Source organism: Osmerus eperlanus, chromosome 22, assembly GCF_963692335.1.
Source record: "Osmerus eperlanus chromosome 22, fOsmEpe2.1, whole genome shotgun sequence".
In the NCBI taxonomy this organism is placed as follows: Eukaryota; Metazoa; Chordata; class Actinopteri; order Osmeriformes; family Osmeridae; genus Osmerus; species Osmerus eperlanus.
Genome location: NC_085039.1, coordinates 2008788 through 2032352, shown reverse-complemented (window position 1 = coordinate 2032352; position 23565 = coordinate 2008788). Strand labels below are relative to the sequence as shown.

The 23565-nt window shown below is 43.2% G+C and overlaps 1 protein-coding gene across 3 annotated transcripts in view; it reads left to right on the top strand.

The window, feature by feature from the left end:
- The window catches only part of LOC134008499 (CSC1-like protein 2), a 94705-nt gene that overhangs the window by 25055 nt on the left and 46085 nt on the right, over positions 1 to 23565 (top strand). For 2 of the 3 annotated variants that reach the window (XM_062447907.1, XM_062447905.1), the window contains exons 2-4: positions 8612 to 8829; positions 11050 to 11129; positions 22402 to 22440. In XM_062447907.1, the coding sequence (XP_062303891.1) occupies positions 8638 to 8829; positions 11050 to 11129; positions 22402 to 22440 (311 nt within the window). In that variant the 5' untranslated portion in view covers positions 8612 to 8637. The remainder of the gene's footprint in view (positions 1 to 8611; positions 8830 to 11049; positions 11130 to 22401; positions 22441 to 23565) is intronic. The other variant, XM_062447906.1, reaches the window with a different exon arrangement.

Sequence of the window (23565 nt, the reverse complement as noted above, 5' to 3'; positions counted from 1 at the left end):
AGCTGCCATGTTATTTTCCGGGGGTGTGGCAAGCTTATCCAGCTACACTTACGTTAGCCTGCTCTGGAGCAGGTTAGTGCTAATTGATATGTTACTATGGTGATTTATCGAAAGTTGCTTCCACGAACCAAAAAGAGGGGCGTTTTTTTTTAAAATCTTAGCCTGAAAATTAGCTCGCTAAACCGCTTATGAGCTACGACGAATACCCCCCTGGTTGAGACCTAAGCTTGGTGTTGTGTTGTCATTTATGGTCAGAAGACTGGTTTTCTCTCCCAATCTGCAGATTGATAATACTTATTAAAATACAGAACTCAACTGAACTTAGTCACTCCGTTTATGAATAGACGGATAAACACTTTCTTCATCAACTCACGCCAAACAGCACTCACTGAAACAACGAATACAAACGTACAAATAAATCTATTGTGTCTACACAACAATGTTTTAAACAGATTGACTAGATATCATTTGAAATGATTACGTTAATTGTTTCCACTTCCGTTGTCGAAGCAAACAGGATCGCCTTAGGTGGGTAAAGTTAGCACTACAGCTTAGCAAACAAACTATCGTGATTCAACTCAGCTTCAGTTAGCTCTATCTTGCTAAAAAATCTAGACAAACATGCATCTTGAATTGTAGAATTACATGACAACACGGGTTATTTATTTGAATGAAACACAGTCAGGAACATGAAATAACATTAGCCCCATTGCCAATAAACAAGGCTAAATCATCACACATTCTACCTATATGCTCTTGCGTTAGCAAGCTAAACTAGTTTACAGTAGGTGTTTTCGCTATCTAGCTGTTCTTGCATTCCTTGCAAATCAGCGTTAATAAAAAGCAGATGAGCTACAGTCTAGCTAACATTGACGGGCATGGGTGATGTTTATGATCCCTGTGCAGTTTGACCCTCGACACATTTGTGCGAACCATTTCACCAAGGACGGTTTTTAAAACCTGGGACAATGTAAAGCAGGATTTGCTATGAAGCTGTTGCTGAAAAGAGTTGCGTTCCGACCTTATATGTTCATCATAACCGCAAGCTGTAGTATGATTTTGTCGGTAACAGTTATTAGCAATCCTAACGTATCCTGTATCTACAGTAGCACCTGCCTTTCTCCAGTTCTTTCAAATAGATAATCTAGACAGGCGTTAGCAATAGGCTAGACTGCTATTCGTTTTCTGGCAATTTTTTTTGGAAGCTTCCCTTCTAATGCCGACTACAGCTAGTCTAGCTAGAGTCATTTGCTAAGTAAGGTATGTTGATGTGTTTAGAAAAGTATTTAGCATTCTACCTATGCTAGATACAGGAGACGTTAGCATTGCTAATAGGCTAACTGTTAGCGACAAAATCATACAGCTTGCGTTTGTGATGAGCATACGGTTGGAACAGCACCTCGAGGTGCTGTTCCAACCGTACGCTGTTGCTGAAAAGATCTTTTCAGCAACAGCGGCATAGCAAATCCTAATTTAAATTGTCCAATGTTTTCATTCAAAACTGTCTTTGGTGAAATGGTTCGAGCAAATGAATAAATGAGTATCGAACTTCACAGGGATCTTCTCATAGAAAAACATAAGCCATGCCCGTCGAGTGTCTGGTTCCTTGGGAAGATTATGAAAAGTGTCAGCATTCCCTGTACAGCATGGAACACTGCATTTACCACCGTAGTCCATTTTCATTATGCTATAAAAACGTTCTTCTTTGTAACTCTTACAGGCTTTTTCAAAACCTACCGTTTTACAGCTACATTTTTTAATTGTGAGATTTGCATAGGAAAGAGGTGTCAATGGACTTCGAGGTTCACTGTATGTCCATTTTACTCACTGAACTGTCGTTATTCGACTGTGACAAGGTAAATTCGGTTCTGCAATCAATGACCCCTCAATGAAAAACGTTTTTTCACTACTCCGCCTACAATTCTTTTAAAATCTTCTTCAAAATTGCCACAGATGATCTTCAGACCAAGCCTCACAAAAGTTATCCCATGGAGTTTTAATTTTCGCAACTGTTTGCTAGTTACAGCCAATCAAATTCAGCAACTGATCCGGAAAAAGGGAAGTGAGGTCATCTTTGATGCATTGACTCCAAACTTAGTGTATGGACTCAGGACATTGTTATTAAGAGGTCCAAAAAAGGTAGTGTCATTTGAGCTCTAGACGGCGCTATAATAGGCAAAATTGTGTTTTGACCAGTAACTGTTGATTCGTTTGTCTTAATTAAGTGATTCGTTTGTCTCATGATATCTTAGGAGATCCCGTGTCTGACACATGTTAACTTGTGATACCAGCCGAATTGATGCGGCCGCCATTTTGAATGAATTAATACGTTTTTTCCCTACTCCTACAAAATGTATCCAATATTCACCTAATTTGGCACAGATTATCTTCAGACCACAATCAGCTTGATATTTCAAAATAGAACTGTATTTTGTTTAAACTTGGGCCAAATCTGACAACTGCTTGCCACAGGAAAAACTGCTTATATTTTTACACAGTAACCATCCATCCATCCATCATCTTCCGCTTGTCCGGGGGTCGGGTCGCGGGGGCAGCAACCTAAGCAGGGAGGCCCAGACTTTCCTCTCCCCGGCCACTTCCACCAGCTCTTCCTGGGGGACCCCGAGGCGTTCCCAGGCCAGCCGAGAGACATAGTCCCTCCAGCGTGTCCTGGGTCTTCCCCGGGGCCTCTTCCCAGTGGGACGTGCCCAGAACACCTCACCAGGGAGGCGTCCAGGAGGCATCCTTATCAGATGCCCGAGCCACCTCAACTGGCCCCTCTCGACGCGGAGGAGCAGCGGTTCTACTCTGAGCCCCTCCCGGATGACCGAGCTTCTCACCCTATCTCTAAGGGAGAGCCCGGACACCCTGCGGAGAAAACTCATTTCGGCCGCTTGTATTCGCGATCTCGTTCTTTCGGTCACTACCCACAGTTCGTGACCATAGGTGAGGGTAGGAACGTAGATCGACTGGTAAATAGAGAGCTTCGCCTTTCGACTCAGCTCCTTCTTCATTACAACGGACCGATGCAGAGCCCGCATCACTGCGGACGCCGCACCGATCCGCCTGTCGATCTCGCGCTCCATCCTTCCCTCACTCGTGAACAAGACCCCGAGATACTTGAACTCCTCCGCTTGGGACAAGATCTCCTCCCCGACCCGGAGATTGCACTCCACCTTTTTCCGGTCGATAACCATGGCCTCAGATTTGGAGGTGCTGATTCCCATCCCAGCCGCTTCGCATTCGGTTGCGAACCGCTCCAGTGAGAGCTGGAGGTCACGGCCCGATGAAGCCAACAGGACCACATCATCCGCAAAAAGCAGCGACCCGATCCTGAGGTCCCCAAACCGGACCCCCTCAACGCCCTGGCTGCGCCTAGAAATTCTGTCCATATAAGTTATGAACAGAATCGGTGACAAAGGGCAGCCCTGGCGGAGTCCAACCCTCACCGGGAACAAGTTCGACTTACTACCGGCAATGCGGACCAAACTCTGGCACCGGTCGTACAGGGACCGAACAGCCCCGATCAGGGAGTCCGGTACCCCGTACTCCCGGAGCACCCCACACATGAGCCCCCGAGGGACACGGTCGAACGCCTTTTCCAAATCCACAAAACATGTGTAGACTGGTTGGGCGAACTCCCATGCACCCTCCAGAACCCTGCCGAGGGTATAGAGCTGGTCCACAGTTCCACGGCCAGGACGAAAACCACATTGCTCCTCCTGAATCCAAGGTTCGACAATCCGACGGACCCTCCTCTCCAGCACCCCTGAATAGACTTTCCCAGGGAGGCTGAGGAGTGTGATCCCCCTAAAGTTGGAGCACACCCTCCGGTCCCCCTTTTTAAAGAGGGGAACCACCACCCCGGTCTGCCAGTCCAGAGGCACTGTCCCTGATGTCCACGCGATGTTGCAGAGTCGTGCCAACCAAGACAGCCCTACAACATCCAGAGCCTTAAGGAACTCCGGGCGGACCTCATCCACCCCAGGGGCCTTGCCACCGCGGAGCTTTTCAACCACCTCGGCGACCTCAGCCCCAGAGATAGAAGGGCCCCCCCCAATGTCCCCAGACTCTGCCTCCACGTCGGAACGCGTGTTGGTGGGATTAAGGAGGTCTTCAAAGTATTCCTTCCACCGATCCAGGACGTCCCCCATCGAGGTCAGCAGCGCACCATCCCCACCATATACAGCGTTGACAGTGCACTGCTTCCCCCTCCTGAGTCGCCGGATGGTGGTCCAGAACCTTTTCGAAGCCGTTCGGAAGTCATTCTCCATGGCCTCGCCGAACTCCTCCCACGCCCGGGTTTTTGCCTCCGCGACCGCCAAAGCCGCATTCCGCTTGGCCTGCCGGTACACATCAGCTGCCTCTGGAGTCCTACCAGCCAACAAAGTCCGATAGGCCTCCTTCTTCAGCTTGACGGCTTCCCTCACCTCCGGCGTCCACCACCGAGTCCGAGGGTTACCGCCGCGACATGCACCGACCGCCTTGCGTCCGCAGCTCCGGTCAGCTGCCTCAACAATGGAGGCCCGGAACATGGCCCATTCGGACTCAATGTCCCCGGCCTCCCCCGAGACATGGTCGAAGCTCTCCCGGAGGTGGACACCCGAGGTCTCAGTTCGATGATAGACTTTGTAGTCGTGTCGTCGGATCTGAGGCCGAATGTCTTGGACACTCGGGTGAGGAGAGGGGCGGAGCTGTCAACTGATCACCACCTGGTGGTGAGTTGAAGCTCCTTCTGACAGGGGATTCTGCCAGACGTTCCCAGCAGACCCTCACATTACGTTTGGGCCTGCCAGGCCTGACCGGCGTCTTCCCCCACCATCGTAGCCAACTCACCACCAGGTGGTGATCAGTTGACAGCTCCGCCCCTCTCCTCACCCGAGTGTCCAAGACATTCGGCCTCAGATCCGACGACACGACTACAAAGTCTATCATCGAACTGAGACCTCGGGTGTCCTGGTGCCAAGTGCACATATGAACACCCTTATGCTTGAACATGGTGTTCGTTATGGACAAGCCGTGTCTAGCACAGAAGTCCAACAACAAAACACCGCTCGGGTTCAGATTGGGGGGGCAGTTCCTCCCAATCACGCCCCTCCAGGTCTCACTGTCATTGCCCACATGAGCATTGAAGTCCCCCAGGAGGACGAGGGAATCTCCGGGAGGAGCGCTTTCCAGCACCCCTCCCAGAGACTCCAAAAAGGGTGGGTACTCTGCACTGCCATTTGGTGCATAAGCACAAACAACAGTGAGGACCCGTCCCCCCACCCGAAGGCGGAGGGAGGCTACCCTCTCGTCCACCGGGGTGAACCCCAACGTACAGGCGCCGAACCGAGGGGAAACAAGTATTCCCACCCCGGCTCGACGCCTCTCACCGAGGGCAACTCCAGAGTGGAAGAGAGTCCAGCCCCTCTCAAGGAGACTGATTCCGGAGCCGATGCTGTGCGTCGAGGCGAGGCCGACTATATCTAGCCGGAACTTCTCTACCTCGCGCACCAGCTCCGGCTCCTTTCCCGCCAGCGAGGTGACGTTCCACGTCCCTAGAGCTAGCTTCTGCAGCCGAGGATCGGACCGCCAAGGCCCCCGCCTTCGGCCGCCGCCCGTCTCGCACTGCACCCGACCCCCATGACCCCTCCTGCGGATGGTGAGCCCACTGGAAGGGGGTCCCACGTTGTCTCTTCGGGCTGTGCCCGACCGGGCCCCATGGGAAAAGGCCCGGCCACCAGGCGCTCGCCATCGAGCCCCACCCCCGGGCCTGGCTCCAGGGGGGGGCCCCGGTGAACACCGGGGCCCCCCCCCGTGTTCACAGTAACTGAACATGTTATTTTCCAGCACTGAGAATAGCTCACTAGGATAAATTGGTGTCCTGGCAAGGGCAACGTACGAGGTTCGAATCCAGCCAATGCCGACGAGCCTGTCATGTCACCGTTTAGGGAGACTGTAAGCCACTGCAAAGGAAGCCAGGTACACCGCAGTCGCTAGCTACCTGTAGTCTAGCTGTATAGAGTCAAAGCAATTCTCACACAAATTATCAAAATAATTTTAGATTTTCTAAACTGTTTGTCAGGTACAGCCAATCGAAATCGGCGGCAGAGCCGCCAAACAGAAAGTGTGTCGTATCTCAGCAAATCTTTGATGGATTCACACCAAACCTGCTGCGTGTACTCGGAACCCTCTTCTGAGGATGTCGAAAGTTTCTTCTGGGTCATCTGACTTGCTTAGCCACCCCATTGCTGCTTGCAGCTATATTTCCTGTTTTTTTGTAACCCACCCACCCCTAGTTATTCATTGTTCTTCCTTCACATACTGTGATCTTGCTCCTGAGAAAAAGCATGGAGCAGAAGAAGACCTCTACGATTATTTTTGATAGAAACAGTAGGGCGATGAGATGCGGAAACTAGGTCGGGAACATCCAACAGCATTCATAAGGGAGTGCCGGTTGTTGAGCTATTCAGTTCAGGCAGATAGTAGATCTGAACTTTTTGTGAAGGCTGCTGTTGCAGCAATTTGCACCTAAGCTCCCCACTAGCTTCCTTTCAGAACCCTTAGTTCTTCTTCAACCCTCCATGTTTCATAATCTCTTAGAAACATGGAACCCTGTTTTCTTTTTGAGTACAATGTTGAAGAATGAAGAACAAATGTATAAAGACAAACCCATTTAGTGACTCAAACCCATTTAGTGACTCAAACATGACAAAAACAAAGTTAACAGTAACAACAAGTGGATGGAATAGACATTTAAGAAATGTTCTGGTTCAGCTCCTTAGCCTCTTAAGTATTCCATACAGTCCCAGACAACTTAATAGCTGAGTTTAGTCCACAGCAGGGCCTTATCTACCATTGAGGACACCGAGGTCCGGACCTCTGTGTTTTTTTGAGGTGTTAAAAGTCATTACATAATTGCCTGATAACTATTGGTGCTGCAAAGATAACCAACCTTCTCAAGTGACTGCTTGCTTGAGTTGACCAATGAAATTGGTTGGGGGGTGGGCTTTGCGCTTCACTGTTCTGGACCCAGAGCCATAGATGAAAAAAAAACTGTATTTTGCGCTCAAATTAATAAAGAAAATATTGCTTGCACGCTCATATTTATTATGGAAGTCCATATCTAGGTGCAAATAAATAACTGGGCAGAACATGCACCGAAGCATTATGAGGTAACTAGACAATTCTATTAGTCCTCTGCTTGTAGTACATTGTCATGATTTATCCCCACCCAGTCAGACATTGTCTGACAAATAGCTCCAGTGCGCGTTCGCACTTCGTTAAAGAGTGGCCGTCCATCATGAGTAAACTAGATAGCTACCAGCTAACATTAATTCCAACCCCCCTAGCAAACTTTGTTTTTGGACCTCAGTATTTTTCAAACTCTGCGTACGGCCTTGGTCCATAGCCGTATTATCATCTCTCTAATAATGCCAGTAATCTGTCTGCCTGTCTGCCTGTGTGTTTTTAGAATGGGATTTTAGAGCAGCGAGTTTCCAACGATTATCTCAAGAACCGGTCACTCTGAAAAGTTCCTATTTTGCAGGTGTCCATTTTATAATCCAACAGTTGTCGTGTCTTATTTATGCGAATGCCATACAGAAAATACAATATTATTTTACAGCATTGCATAACAAGGAAAAAATGTTAATGTAAACATAGCAACCTTTAGGCAGAACTGTCTCAACCATTGTACATGTAATGACATCTGTTATTAACTAAATGTCTAGATGTTTGTGGTGGTAAGACAATTTAACAGAGAACCAATATAATACATATTGATCAACATGATATGAGCAATTGATAACATAGGAAACAGCAGAGAGAAGGCTTATGAAGGCTTCATAATCATTTGCACAACAATATGTTTATAATTGAGACATTTCTTTTATGATGTGCATAAGTGATTAGAATAGAATCTATTCAATAGATGATGTGGAGGTTGATCAAGTACTTCAGTTATGACAGATTTTCAATTGTGATCTGAGAAATATAGGCACCAAAGCCACTGAGAAGAACTGTCATCACCAGCTGCATCACGGGCACTGCACTATCTATAATTCCAGAAATCTGTGTGTCTCACCGACATCATCCCGAGCACTGTGCACTATCTATAGTTCAAGTAATTTGTGTGTTTCACTGACATCTTTATCACCGACTGCATTGCGGGCACTGTGCACTAGTTTATTTAATTGCAAAGGGTTTGTAGTTTTAGCTTGATGGAGTAAGAGATTAATAACATCTGGTTTGGGTAACTAATAAACTGTTATTTATTTCTAACGTTATTTGGCTAAGTCATGCTAGTCCAAACCACTATTATTATTGACAAGATATGCTCAAATGTATCATCCTACCTTTAGACAATGTGTGCAAGGTGGTGGGGGTGGGGTATTTTCACTTGAAATTACTCCTGAAGAAACAATTTCTTAATTTGTAGATTTGCATTGTCTTGTGTCTTTGATGACAAAAAATGCTTAAATAGCAATCAAGGGCCACTAGAACTTTCCTTCCTAGCATTCAAATAGCAATCTCAAGATTTTTCTCTGCCTAGTCAGGCCTCTTTCACTGATAACTACTGTACTTCTGTGTTGGTCACCTAATTCTGCCTCTTTCCTAACCCCAATAGGTTCTCAGAAGGATGCTGCAGTGAGCATGCTCAGAGTGCTCTTCATTACCATGGCTATATATGGCAGTGGCCAGCCCTGTGTGGGCCCGGACAACTGTTCCACCAACAGTGAGTCCATGGATTACTGCTACTCGGCACGCATCCGAAGCACTGTGCTCCAGGGCCTACCGTTCGGAGGGGTCCCCACTGTCTTAGCTCTGGATTTCATGTGTTTCCTGGTGAGTCTGCCTTCAGAGAACTATCCTGGATTCCAGTAAATCACCCCAACCCCAGCAGTTTACAGCATGTTTGTGTACTCCTTCCCAGGCTGTACAAACTGGGTTGGTGTCAACATGAACTTGGGGAGGTTGAACATTAATTGGGTGTGCTCACGCCTTCGGCGGCCACAACCTTTGTTCTCTCACATATATATTATTTATTATTCTTTTTGCCCCCCTAAGGATCACTCAATATTTGGACTACATAGACAACGTTGGTGTCAAAATGTTTGTCTTGATCACGATTGCGTTGCTTCTATTGGTATTTACGTTCCGTTGCACGGTTTAGGCTGAACTTCAATTTTTGTGGCAAAAAGTGCCAAGTGTCAACAAAGGGTACTCAGTGCTACGTCACAACGTCAGCACTGGCTAGCAACGACGCATGGATACAACGTGCATAGATGTGCTGTTGCACAGCGAGTATCGTATAGTGCCGTGGTGTACTAGCAGCATCATACATGTACATTTAAGCAAATCAAGACTTGCATGTACAGTAAGTAATGACACATTAAAGAATGTATTTAAACTCAAGCTTGTGTGGTGCATCGCTGTCTTCAATGCCACAGCCTAAACTTTATGTCAAAATGTTCTCATTTCCGGCGCTTTCAAACAATCCGCTCACTCAGTGAAGTTTGGCTGGCCACCGCAACTAGCTTGCTCGTAGCAAACCTCTTTTGAATCAGCCATTTCCCCCTAAATAGATGTGGAGCATATTTTCAGTTAGCAGATGGTACTGTTTGAATCGCAATTCCATCTGAAATACTGCCGGTGACAACGTTGTTACAGTAGCTTGTTGCAAAGGGGGTTCTTAATGAATTATGCAATATGAGTAGGCTAAATTCTTGAAAAATGTCACTAGAAGAGAAAAACTTAAGGGGACGGACCCACCTGCAACCGATGCAAGCAAGTACACCCTACAATTTCCCCAGAAATTGTACCCTCTATAGTTCTCACTGCAGTAAGGAAATGGCGGCTGCAAATAAGAGTTTGTTCAAGGTAGAGGGGTACATTTTCCGGATGGTGTTTCTTACTTTGCCACAGAGCCTTCCCCACCGCCTCCAAATGTAAAAATTTGGGGTAGATTAGAAGAATCCTTTATTTATGGTGTGGCACACACACACACACGTGCAGGGAATGGCAAAACACACACACGTATTTATCTGCATTTATCCCATGCTGCTGTCCTTCCTCCGATGGCAGCCAGGTGCAGTGGGCAGCCATATTCGTGGTTCCCAAAGCAGGAGAGTGATCTTTTCTGTGTGTTTTTTATTGGGGTTATTTGTGGAGGAAACTTAAGGTGACAAAGCATGGGTCAAACCAGGGTCATCTTCAAGGGACAAGCCACAATCTTAAGAAAACAAAGGAAAATAGTAGAGACTATTTTGAAATTGTAACGTGAAAGTATTGGCACCATTTGTAACGGCTGACCTCTAAGCCATGCTGTTTCATTGGGCATGAGCTCTTGCAATATACTGCATGAGCACAGTACGAACTTGACCCACTTCAAAATATTTTCAAACAATGGCTGTCAGTGCCTCTTTGCATAGAACAGCTGAGCAGTGCAAACCCAGGTTCAATGTCCTCATACATACATAACCCTAACCCTAACCCATACAGAGGGGCAGGAGAAGTTGGCAGCCTCATGGAATGGAAACCTCTGTGCTTCACATAGATGGCATTGGTGCTCAATAAATACATGTTTTTACATCGATTTATGTTCTTTTTACAGTCTCAGAATTGAGAATTGCGTTAGAAATTGCTGATGAAGAGGCCATTTGGGAGGAGTGCTCTCATGTGCTCCGCCAAACACCTCCTGTGACCTGTACCACCCTCTCCATTGCGAATTTTGCTGAATCTCATACACCTGAGAACCTGAAAAACGGAAATAACTGGAGTGTTAGCATTTAGATAGCTGTGAAGGTACCAGCATAATAGAGCCTCTTAAGTCCAACTGTAATGCCCGATAACACTTTTATCTAAAACCACAACCCTACCATACTATATATTTAATACTATTTTCATACCACTGTGCATGTATGTGTTTGGAGTGGAGCACCATGACTTTGACCCCTTTTATTTGTCGGGCATGTTTAGTAACAAGTGGAAAGCAGTCTTCTTAGTTTGTTTGAGAAGCGAGTTTTACTAACGGTGTCATGGTTTTCTTCCCTTTTGTGTTTTCAGGTGCTTCTCTTTGTCTTCTCCATTTTACGAAAGGTGGCCTGGGATTATGGACGTTTGGCTCTGGTTACTGATGCTGACAGGTATTGATCCATATATATATATAACATAATTCCTCAATAAAATATTACTGACAATGCCTCCATACTCTATCTGGCTTTTTAAATTGGCATTTCGTTCAGTTCAATCAGATCTCTTTCAGTAAATGTTGTGCGGTTGGTCAAGATTAATTTAAAAAGTTTGTAGTTTTGTATTCTTAGTACTGTAGGTTTGTGCTGAACTGTTCTTAGCTGAATGATTGTGACTGTGTGCTTAAAATACTAGCCTTTCACTAGACTTTTGGTGTCCATTGCTTTTGATTTCCATGTTATTCTGGTTTAGTTAAGATAAATATGAATAATAAGAAGAAGAACATAATATGAAATAAGAGGTATTTACGTAGGCGTCATACAATCATCCAATATAATTTTTGTAAAAGCAGACGATCATCTTCTCGTTATTAGGGCTGCAACAACGAATCGATTAAATCGATTAAAATCGATTATTAAAAGCGTTGGCAACGAATTTCATTATCGATTCGTTGTCGCGCGATTATTATGCCACTCAATATGTTGCGGAGATGTTTGAGTATTAAAAAAAAAGTTTAGTTGAGCGCGGAGCGGAGGTAGAGGAAAGGCCATCGGAGAGACGTTGTTGAGTAACGTTGTTCTGAAACACATGGCGGAGGCAGAGAAATCAGTACGACCCAAGGTGTGGGAGCATTTCACACTAAATACATCGAAACAGTGTGTTAATTGACCGAAGTGAAGTTAGTTTCATATTCGACATTCGTCTCACATTCGGAAGACGCTACTTTGCAGCATCACGTTAGGGACCGGGTGAAAACAACCCATACCGTTTTGAAAAATGTAGACTTTTATAATATTTTTAGGAATATAAAACCTCAAACAGACACCAGAGTATCTTAACAATTAAGTTTCAAATAAAATGATAGAAAATCACTAATCTTTGAAAATAGCTTAATCCTCGCAAATCTTAACTTTTTTCAAAATTGTGTCAACAAATCTTAAATATACACCAGATTATTCTAATAAAGTCTGGCCTACTTCCACAACCTTTCAATTTTCAATAAAGTTCATCTTGGAAAATAGCATTACATCCACACTAATATTAATAACTTTTTCAAAATTGTGTGCTTGTTTGTGCACATTCTGAAGATGTTTTGCACTGTCAATTTGCACTGTCAGTTCTGTTTTTGAATAAAGGGTTGGAAGTTAATGCTTTTTTGTTTTAGTTTTTTTATCCGATTCATCGATTAATCGAAAAAAGAATCGACAGATTAATCGATTATTAAAATAATCGTTAGTTGCAGCCCTACTCATTATTGCTATTGCTCTCACAAAAGAACATGGCAAATGTCCCCATTGGCTTGCTGTTAGTGAGATAATTGGGAAACTGTCATGTAAACACTACATCAGACCTGCAGCAGACCAGGGGCCTCATGTATAAACGTTGCGTACGCACAAAAAGCTTGCGTACGCTGGTTTTCACGCACACTTTGTGATGTACATTTACTTGACGTGAGAATGTGCGGGCCGTCACGGAAAGTTTTGTCTGGCTCTGTAACGTGGCGAATTCTAACTGAAAAGTGCCGAAACTCACCAAACATTACAAAATAAAGTTTCCACTACTACGTTTATGACGTTGACTATTAAAAAAACATAAAAATAAAAGTTTGATCATTAATGTTGATGATCACATCAAAATACCAAAACCCAAAACGGGAAATGTATATAGCCTTCTGTTTAATCCACCACCACTTAATAACATGTTAAACTTGAGGGTGTCAAACGAACGACAAAATCACTCAGGAAATACATGTCACGCTAACCCTATAGCTGCCATGCTGTTACGATGCGCCACCACTCGTTTCTTCATTTAAAGTTTTACATCAGACCATTTCTTCTTAATTTCTGCCATGGTCCGGTTCTCTGAATCCACATCATTTATGGCCCTATAATAATAATAATGATTTTATTTGTAATGCACTTTACATTTAGCTAAATCTCAAAGTGCTACAGGTTAAAAACAAGAAAGGGCGCAAATAGTGACAGTTTTCCACTCCGCCGACTTTCTTTAGTCGCTAATACCTGATGACAGGCCGACAAACGGGACACATTTTCTCGCCTCCACCTCTGTTGTCAGAACCTCGATCTCACAGTCACCGTAAATAACGTTCATTTTTGGTGCTGCGTTTATTCGAGGACAGCTTTTATTCGAAGAAATACGGTAATTCAGACAACGAAATGACCTCAGGAGCGTATTTATAGTCCATCTGCATATTCATTTATGGGAGGAGGAAAGGCGGGGTCAGTGGCTCGTTCACGTGCGGTTTTATACATGTGAATATTCCTGTGCATATCCATGTGCATTTCTGGTACAAAAGCTGCACAATCCTTTATACATGAGGCCCCAGGACTGCGAAGTGTCTCTCCTACGTCTCACCCCCTGTCTGGTCCCGTCAGACCCTTTACCAAGAGGCCTCAGCAATCAGAATGGGAATTATTTTGGGGCGATGTGGAGCTCCAATGCTGATGGGTTGCTTTCATGTGCTGCGTTCAGAATCAACACCCCTCTCAAATATTGCACTACTATTGCGCTACCTCTGAAGAAAGTGGATGTTTCTGTTAATATGTTAACCCTTGTGCTGCCTTCGGGTCACATGACCCAAAGGTTCATAACGAACCATCGTTGTGTTTACCCAATTTTACCCAATACAAAAACAAATAAAGATAATTTTCTTTTAACCTTCGCAATGTGGGGGGTCTGAGACAGCACAACGGTTCAAAGGAAATTATTCACTTTGTTTTTGTATGCGGTAAAGTTGTCGCAATACGACGGTGGGTCACAATGACCCGAAGATAACACAAGGGTTAATACATTACATGGATGAATTATAGTCCTAGTGCTATGCAGTGTTCCATGCATACAGCAGCACATGAGAATGTTTAAGTAATATTGTTATTAGGGGTGTAACAATATATCGTGGAACAATATTTCGCAATACACATTTTTTACAATATGTATCGTAAAGTCGTAGACGTCCGTTTGATCCTATTGGTTGAGCTACCAGCACGCGACCTGCTCTGCACCTGTGTCATGCGTGCATTCATTGCATTCACAGAAATCACTTACATTTACATTACATTTATTCATTTAGCAGACGCTTTTATCCAAAGCGACTTCCAAGAGAGAGCTTTACAAAGTACATAGGGGTATTGCGGGTAGCCAAAACATGCGGGTAGCCAAAACATGAAGCACATATTGTGAACAACCAAAATAAGTGCCAAAGGGAAGAACCATAAGAGCATGTAGTTAAACAAGTTACAATTAAACAACATCAATCGCTATAAGTGCAAGTGTACCTGTAGAAAAGCAAGCAACAGTAAAACATATTTCACAGCGAGTACAACAATTTAAATCAGTTACCACTAACCAACAAGAGCAACAATACCTTAAGCAAGAGTCATTGTGATCCTTGAGGAAACTAACATGAACTTGAACAGAGTTAACTAAATTGTATGTACAACAAAGAAAACTAGAGAGGCTACATTTTCTGGGGAAATTGTAGGGTGTGCTTGCTTGCGTCGGTTGCAAATGGGTCAGTTTATTAACTGTAATTTTTACAACTGATACTTTATATAAAAATGCTTGCTTATTATTTATGAAGATTGCATCGATTTAAAAGCATACATTTGTTGCTGCTCATTTACAATTAAAATACTAAAAGTGAAGTGTAGAATGAAACGGTTGTCTTCTGATTTCCCCTGCAAGAGGGAATAGTGATAGCCTCAGTTCAAAAGTTGGATCAACCAAAGATATTGTTGGGCAATCCGGTGTAAAAATTGTCCTAATTCCATGACTTAAACGTCACCTGAAGTTTTTCCCTTCTAGTGATATATTCAAGTATTTAGCCTACTCATATTGCATTAATTCATTAGGAATGAATTTGAAACAAGCTGAACCCCCTTTAAAACAAGCTATTCAAACAACGTTGTCACTGGCAGTATTTCAGATGAATCGCGATTTAAACAGTACCATCTGCTAACTGAAAATATGCCCCCAGAAACGTAAATAATCTTGACATTTATTTAGGGGGAATTGGTTAATTCAAAAGAAGTTTGCAGGAAGCGATCATTGTCAGTAACAAAGCCAAATGCGACCATTTGGTCTCAGTCTAGAGCCCTGCGTGGAGAAGCTGACCCTGGTAAATTGTGCTACGAGCAAGCTAGCTGCTGGTGCTAGGCAAACTTCACTATTGGGATTATTTGAATGCACAGGAAATGAAAAACGATTCTTTATGTATATTTGAGTCCACACATTCGTAGATATAGCCCTACGTTTCATCTAAACCCCTAAAAAACTTTTTTTGGGGCAGCTACCCACACAGTTAGCTGTGTTGCTCATTCCACGAATGCACAATCCTTACAAGTTGTACCTCGTTGTAAAGGTGACTAATCAGACTTTCCAACTATATAAAATACAATACCAATTGGTATTATTGAAGGGGAGGAATAATCGACCGAAATAACGTTTCCGAACTTTTTTTGAGGGGTTTATATGGAAACAGATTACACAATTTCCCCTCATCTGTCCATATCTTGTTAGTGCTGCAGACGGGAGAGAAATGCCTGTGCAAGCTAGCTAACTAGCTAGATCGAAGGGAACACTCAGAATGTACTAGCTACTTCACTTTAAAATGGGCAATTGTGTAATTTAAGAGACCTTCCTGAACAGGTTGACAACGTTTATGCTGTGGCATTGAAGTTCAGGTTAGTAGTCAGATAGTTTCACCTATTGAAAGACTTTTGATTTAAGTAAGGGGAGTGCCGAACATGTTCTTTTGCCGTTTGGCTTCCTAAACAGTTGTGGAGTAGTGATGTGTTGTTCGTGAAAGATTTGTTCATTTTGAACGAATCCTTACAAGGAGTAACGAGTCTTCTCAAAGAGAGATTCGTTCATTTTCTCGTGGCCGTGCATCGGGAGAGGTAACTGTTTCCTCTACTAAACCAATGCAGGTCACATGAAAAAGGATCCAAAAACTCCTACAAAGACCCAGTCGGGAAATGAACTAATAATTTCTGTTTCCTCTAGCTACCAGTACTGAGCCTATGCAGGTCACGTGAAAAAGGATCCAAAGACTCGTACCCGGCAGAGGAACGAAACATTGATCCGAAACATTAAGTCCGTTCGACATGGACTGACTTCATGCAGCGCCGCTGCGGGCGGCTGACTTGAAACAGTGAATTCCGGACTTTTTGTCCCACTTGAGACGGCGCCGAGGCTAGGTCACTGAGACGTAACCATCAAAGTACCGTGAGATCGATTCGAGAACAGCCGGCTGTGTAGCCGAGCGCATTTTCTCAAGAGCAACTGCACAGGTTCTAATGACGACAGCTATTTCATGATTGGCCAGACTCACACACGACAACTTTGACGGGTGTTTTGTAATTATTCTGACACCTTCAGTTTCACCAATGCTCAAATCCGGACCAAACAGTACAATTGAATTAAAAATGTGTTGAAGATAGGGTTTTAGTCTGCCTCTTCACTAACGGAAAGACTAAGTTTAATTATAAATAAAGTAAAGTAAGCAAACAGCGCTTGATTGGCCATGACTGACGTCAACGCAGCAAACCACGAGAAGCTGGGGGGTATTCGTCGTAGCTCGTTAAGCGGTTTAGCGAGCTAATTTCCAGGCTAAGATAAAAAACGCCCCTCTTTTTGGTTCGTGGAAGCAACTTTCGATAAATCACCATAGTAACATATCAATTAGCACTAACCTGCTCCAGAGCAGGCTAACGTAAGTGTAAGCTGGATAAGCTTGCCACACCCCCGGAAAATAACATGGCAGCTCCCTTTTTGAGAGACCCAGTTGACCAAGGAGCTATATTCTAGTTAGATTAGCTTTCCATACCAATAGAGTTCTTCGCGATCGCCAAGATCCTTTACTTCACACGGATGAGTTCTTGTTTGAGCGATATCGATTCAGCCGACAAGGACTAATTTATTTGCAAGACCTTCTCGGGCCGTAGCCTACATTGCAAATATCACACGCCGCAGCAAGCTTTATGCTTTATTATGAGCATGTTGCTGTATGTGAATATGTAACGCTATGTTTTAGGAAATGTCTTATCTGTTGTGCCTGTGCTTTTTATGTTTCACTGTGGGAGAGTGGGAAACGTCATATCGATTCCTTTTTATGTCTTGACGTGAAGAAATTGACAATAAAGCTACTTGAAACTTTAACTGTGCTTCAGACTCTGCATAGCCTTGAGGTTGTTTGCGTCAGGTACATTTTTATACAGTATAGGCAATGCAGAAAGCATTGGCAAAGCCGCAGCATGCGTTGCTGTAAGAAAAGTGTACTTGGCGCTTAACCAGCTGATGAATCAATTCATCATATTCCCTGCCATGTCCGAGTCACTGAAATCAAAGATGGATTTACACATAAGCCTACATGCATATACACATAGTACATGATATAAGCGCTTTCAATACATATATCCTCATAAGTGTCTATGAATTCGTATCAATTAGATACTCTTTGGCCTTGTTTTTATCTACTTATTCTGAAAGAGTTGAGATCATTATTTTCGCTAGCAAGATCTCATTCGATGATTAATTTCCATTAAGCCTACCGCCAGCAGGCACATATAAAGAAATGTGATCTGATTGATTGGGGTAATGAGGCACTTAAGATGAGCCTATACATCTTCCCAAAAGTTACGCAGCTTATCGGCAATTTTTTGCCAAGCTACTTGTCTTGATCTGGCAGCGGTGTTTGACTTAGCCATGATAATATGCCTATTGTCTTCGTAGAGAATCATTATAATAGTTTGCTCGGATGGTGAGAATATCACCGCTCTCTCTTTCGTCTTTTCCGCCATCATACCGGTAGAAAATCACGGTTTTAGTGATCGACCTTTCCTGCCTTTTGAAGTAGGACGTGCACGTGCAATTTCCCTGATAAGTTTAGCCTGATTGAAATTAACCACATGATTTGGATGCGGATCATCCGTTGACGAACCAATACTTGCTGTTCTCAATCAGCTCGCTAATGTTAACGGGCTAAAGGGACAATTGATTAACTTAGCTTCAACCCTTACGACGAACGGGGCCCTGGAATGTCCGACTTCACAGAGCCGTTTTTAACTCCTCCCCGACTGCAAGCGGCTACTCTCGCCGGTCGTTTCATGCAGTCCATGTCGAACGCACCTATTGATTCGAGGACTCGGTCGGGAGGTGAACGATTCGTTCATCTGCCGGGTACGAGTCTTTGGATCCTTTTTCACGTGACCTGCATAGGCTCAGTACTGTAGCTAGATAAAACAGAAAGTATTCGCTCATTTTGACTGGGTCTTCGGATACGGATCTTTGGATTATTTTTCATGTGACCTGCATACGCTCAGAAGAGGAAACAGAAATTGATTTGTTTGCCTCGTTCACTTTCGCGTGACTAGGTTTAGTAAGACGTGAATGATATTCGTTCACAAGTAATAATTACAGGTTTCGTTATTTTAACTTTTTTGTACTTTACAGTTCAGTACTTACAGTTCAGTGCAGCGTAATTGTTTGCCGTGATAATCGGTAAATGTTAGTGTGATAATAAATGACCTAGCTACTACTTGCTACATGCTTCGTTAGCCAAACAAATGTCCTGATGCACGTAACTCTGTCAGGCTATTGCATTTTGTACTTCTGTCGATCAATTTATTGTTAGTTACTGCATCCATTCAGCAACGAAGTGTAGTACCTACCCTTTCCGTTTTGAGTTAATGTAATGTGTTTTTGAGTTATGTAATGTCGTTTCCCATTTGGGGGAGCGTGTCTTTGTATTGGGGGGAGGTGAGCACGTCATCCTATTTGGGGGGAGTTGACTCGTATTTGGGGGGAGTGTTTTCATTTGGGGGATGCACTGATGTTAGTGGGTGTGATTTGCACTTCAGGGCCACCGTACTAAACGGCTAAATGTCTCTTTCGCCTGATTGTCGTTGAGAGATCTCAGATTTGATTGTACTTTTTGCATGTTCAACATGGATTATAGGTCGAAAGTTGAATGAACAAGTAATTATGTCCTTTCGATTTCATGCAGGATGAGTCGTTGTTGCCCATAACACGCTAGCATTCTGCTAATGAATGCTGATTGGTTAGTAAAGGACTGACTACGACCAGAGATCCCGCTTGATGGCATCCGAAGCATAATCAGAATGTCAAAGCATTAGCAACAACATTAGCAAACCAAAACTCTTTCTAGCATGTGTATTGACAGGGAGAGCCTAACCTGTCAGTTGTGTTGTCGATGCATCGAGAGAGAAAAGGAAGTGACCAGAGCTTGCCGTAAAGCAGTATCTCTGGTTGTACGATGTGTATGACATCATTGACATTTTAAAAGGCTTTTTAGAACAGAAAGGCGACTTTAAAAAAATCTAACACCCAGCAGTGTGTATTTTTTTTGCCTCCCCTTTTGAATTCAGAATTCAAATTACTAGACAAAAAATTATATCCTGAGAAGTGGATTTTGAGGGGTATAGCTCCATAGACCTTCATTCATTCTGCACTCGCTCGTTAGTGCCCTCATATGGAACTAGAGTGGAACTGCAACCAGTTCAGAACCCGGAAGTTTCCAGAGAGTGGCAGTTCTCCCTATATTATACATTCTCTGGTTCTGCTACAAGTAGTCACGCGTGTTTTCGTGACGTTAGTGACGTTAGTAACGTCAGTGACTGTGGCTAGCAAGTTAGCCACCATTAGCTTTACTTTTCGGCAGAAAAACTTAATTTCAACTTAAACCATGCAACGGAACGTAAATAAATATACAAGCAACGCAATCACTACCAAGACGAACCTTTTGACACCGAGCTTGTCTATGTAGTCCAAATATTGAGTGATCCTTAGGGGTGGGAAAAGAAACAACAATAATAATAATAAATATATATGAGAGAGAACAATGGTTGTGCTCTCTCCGAAGGCTTGAAATGCTAACATTTCCACTATGCATTTATTAGTTTTTCCAAGAAAGCACACTCACATCCTAAGGATATGTTGCATAAGATGCTTTGCTTTAAAGCATGTGCCTGGATATTCATCAGTACTCTCTCATTCTCGTTCATCACTTCATGTTAATGCTAAGCTCTGTATTTTTGCTGCACTTGATTCCCCTCAAGGGAACGTCTTAAGGAAGTTCCAGCTCTTGTTCCTCTGTGGCAGGGGGAATACACAGCCTCTTAAACAGGCTGCAGCTCAGCCTGAGCTGTCTAGTTCCCCCGCATTGTCACATCTCACTGCCAAGACTAAAATAAAAATGTCTCCTGCTGGCTTGGGCCACTTGGATTCACTAGACGGAATTAAAACAAGAACACACACATTGCCTTTCCAGGGAAAGAGGTTTTATTGTGAATTATTTGATTGACTCTGCCATCACTCTATTAGTGTTTAATAACTGGAGTTTTAGTTTGTTTTTAATAAGTTTCCATACAATACATTCCCTTGTATTTCTCTGTGTTAGCCCTATGTTTGAGTCTTCTCCCATCAATACTGTATATCCTAGAACACGCTGAGACTAGTTAATACCCCAAAGTCAGCAAAGTAATTTGCTTAGAGGGAAACATATGCATGCTTTCTCATGAGACACAGTGGAATAAGACAAACCAAAGCAGTGCAATGCAAAAAAGGTGACGTGTGAAAAAAGATGGTCTTTTATGATCAAGTTGTTTTGTGATGACATGCTCATGGGAAGGCTGGTATGGTTCCATTTGCAGCACAGGTTCTCTTGACTGTTTGCATTATATTGGACGGATTCGTTGAATTTATAGTATTCCGAAGGCTGTGGGTGCTGAAAACAATTCACCGCCAGAAGAGTAGGTGGCGCAACGGTTTTTTGTAAGTCGTCGTCGAGTGTTTATTTACCTAGGTTATCGAGAAGTCGTGGCAAATTTACAAATTAGCCATTTCATCATTAAAATAAGCACATTTTCAGAAACTACACTGCCCATTTCTTGTCACATTTTAATTCAGATGCTGATTTACATGTACTGTTTAGCTGAAATATGAATTGTAAAAACTTACAGCAATGGCGGTCAAAGGATTCTGTTTGTCTTGTTGGTCACGGAAACCCCGCCCCTGACGGTTCTTAATACGGACCAATCACAGCCAAGGGGTATCCGTAAAATGACGGACGGACAGACGGATAGTCAGGAAAATCAGGAGGTGCACGTAGAGCTCTCCGAGGGGCTCAAAGAGGGCGTTCCACGTCGGAGAGGGCGTTCCCTGTGTCCGTGTCTGTGAAAACGGAGTAGTATAAATCGGCCTTAAATCCCTGCCTTAACAGTATCCTTCAGTTTCCTACTCTACCATTTTCCTGCAGTCCTACTGGTGGATGGGCAACTCCCTGTTTCCAACACACACTTTGTCCAGGTCACTGGGAGGGAGGGATGTGTGAGGGGCAGGGGGACTGTCACCAGTGTTGCAGCTGTTGTGTTGTGGGTGAGGTGTGGGATGGGGGTGATGATTAGGGCACACTGGACACACCATTGCTCAGTCTTCAGCACAGTCTGAGAGCAGTTATTTATATGCCTCAAGCCATTTGAAAGTACCATGTAGAAGAAAAAGGAAAGTAAGGTAGTCAGGGAATTCCTTTGATTGCGACAGTATACCACCTGATAGGTGTGGCATTGTGTTTGCAACTTAATGTAGAGGCAAGTATTGGTTATTTTTTGCTTCATCTCAATTTTTGAAAAAGTGCTTTTTGTCTAACTGTAAGTCAGTACTATCTGGATATATTTGTCATATTTGCTGAAATAAATTTGTTATCTGTGGGCGTTGCAAGACTGTAATTAACACGACCAATCATTAATGATTAGACGGCATGTGGAGCCAAAATTGCGTGGTTTGTAAAAAGTTCATATTCTGCCTTTAAAGTGATATAGTGTACTCTATTGTACACTAAATGTGTAAATTTGAGTTGTGTGATTGACATTGTGTTTAACCATACAGTTTTTTTCCCATTATCAAAAATGCTAATCTATATATTTCAGATGGAACATAACAACGATCAAAAAATATTTTATTGGTATTTAATTGTTTGGCGTTGTTCTAAAAATCACTCAACATCATACAAGCAGTATGCAACGTTCATGTCCTCTCATGTTTGTCTTCTTTATACAGTAGTAGTAGTTGTTCATAAAACAGAAAACAAAGACATTTTATGGTACTGTTCACAGTAACAGTTATTGGTGTGATGTGGGAATGCTCATACCACCAAATTGTTATACTTTTTCAATCCTTTTTTTGAAGATTGAAGAACCGTCTCAGTGGAATCGAGGAACGTGAATAGTATGTCATTATTTTATGTTGTTTTTATTTTTTCCTTCTGCTTTAACATTTTCTCCTTGTTGGTTGGAAAGCTGATGCACACTGTCCCAAAGTTGTCCTGCTCATTGGTGAACTAATACTCCCTTTTTCCCCCCTCTTGTGTGCGTGTGTTGTGAAAAAGAAAAGTTGCATGGAGCAGTTATGGATTTGTGGGACGGCTCTTTTCACCCAGTTCTACTGTAGATTCCTCTTATATTTGACAGTTGCTATTTCACCACGAGGGGCTTCTGTGTAATTGTCTTATGGGTCTTGATATTGACTTGTTTGTCTCTCCTAACTATTGATGCCCTAACTGCCACAAGCTCTAAAAGGCCTCTTAACATGTGTAATTAATGTTTTTGCCATGCATCTTTTCTGTTACTCACACGAACAATAACACAGTCGAAGAAAAGACAAGAATAACTATGAGCCTGTGAAAAGGTAAAACTGTGTATCGATGTTGGTGTTAATTCCAGTAGCTCCTCTGGGTGTGTGGAATCTCTGTAACCCCCTATGAATTTAGCTGTGATGTTAGCAACTCCCATTTTCATCCTTTAAACACTAGACCATAGAATTAGCATATTCTGGGTTCCAAAAAGTACAGTCTGGGTTCCAATTAGAAAAGAATGCTGTTTCCTTCAGTTTATTTTATATTTTCAGTGGGGGGCAGTGCACGTAGGGGTAATAGTTATTTGAATGGAATCCAGCTGTTAAGTGAATCTTTTACAAAAATAAATACAGCTCTTTACATCTCCTATTAATTGTCTCTTCTCGTATGCCTGTTATTTGTGGAATATATCTGTCATTGAATTATACATTGAGTTGAAAGCAGGCCTAAAAAAACATCTTCCAGTCTGTAAAACTGTCTTGTCAAAATCTGGGATGACCCAAGAACAACTATGCTATACGAACATTTATGTCCTGGTTTTTCACATGGAGAACCACATTGATGTGGTGAGAACTGCTCATGTAATGCTGACTAACTGTGACCTGTTGTTCTGATATATTGTTTTCTGCACTCCCCAGTTCACTACTTTGGCTTTAAATCTGCTGTGCATTTTGGGACTGTCACAACCGAGCCTCAGACCAAGAGAGCTTTTTAAAATG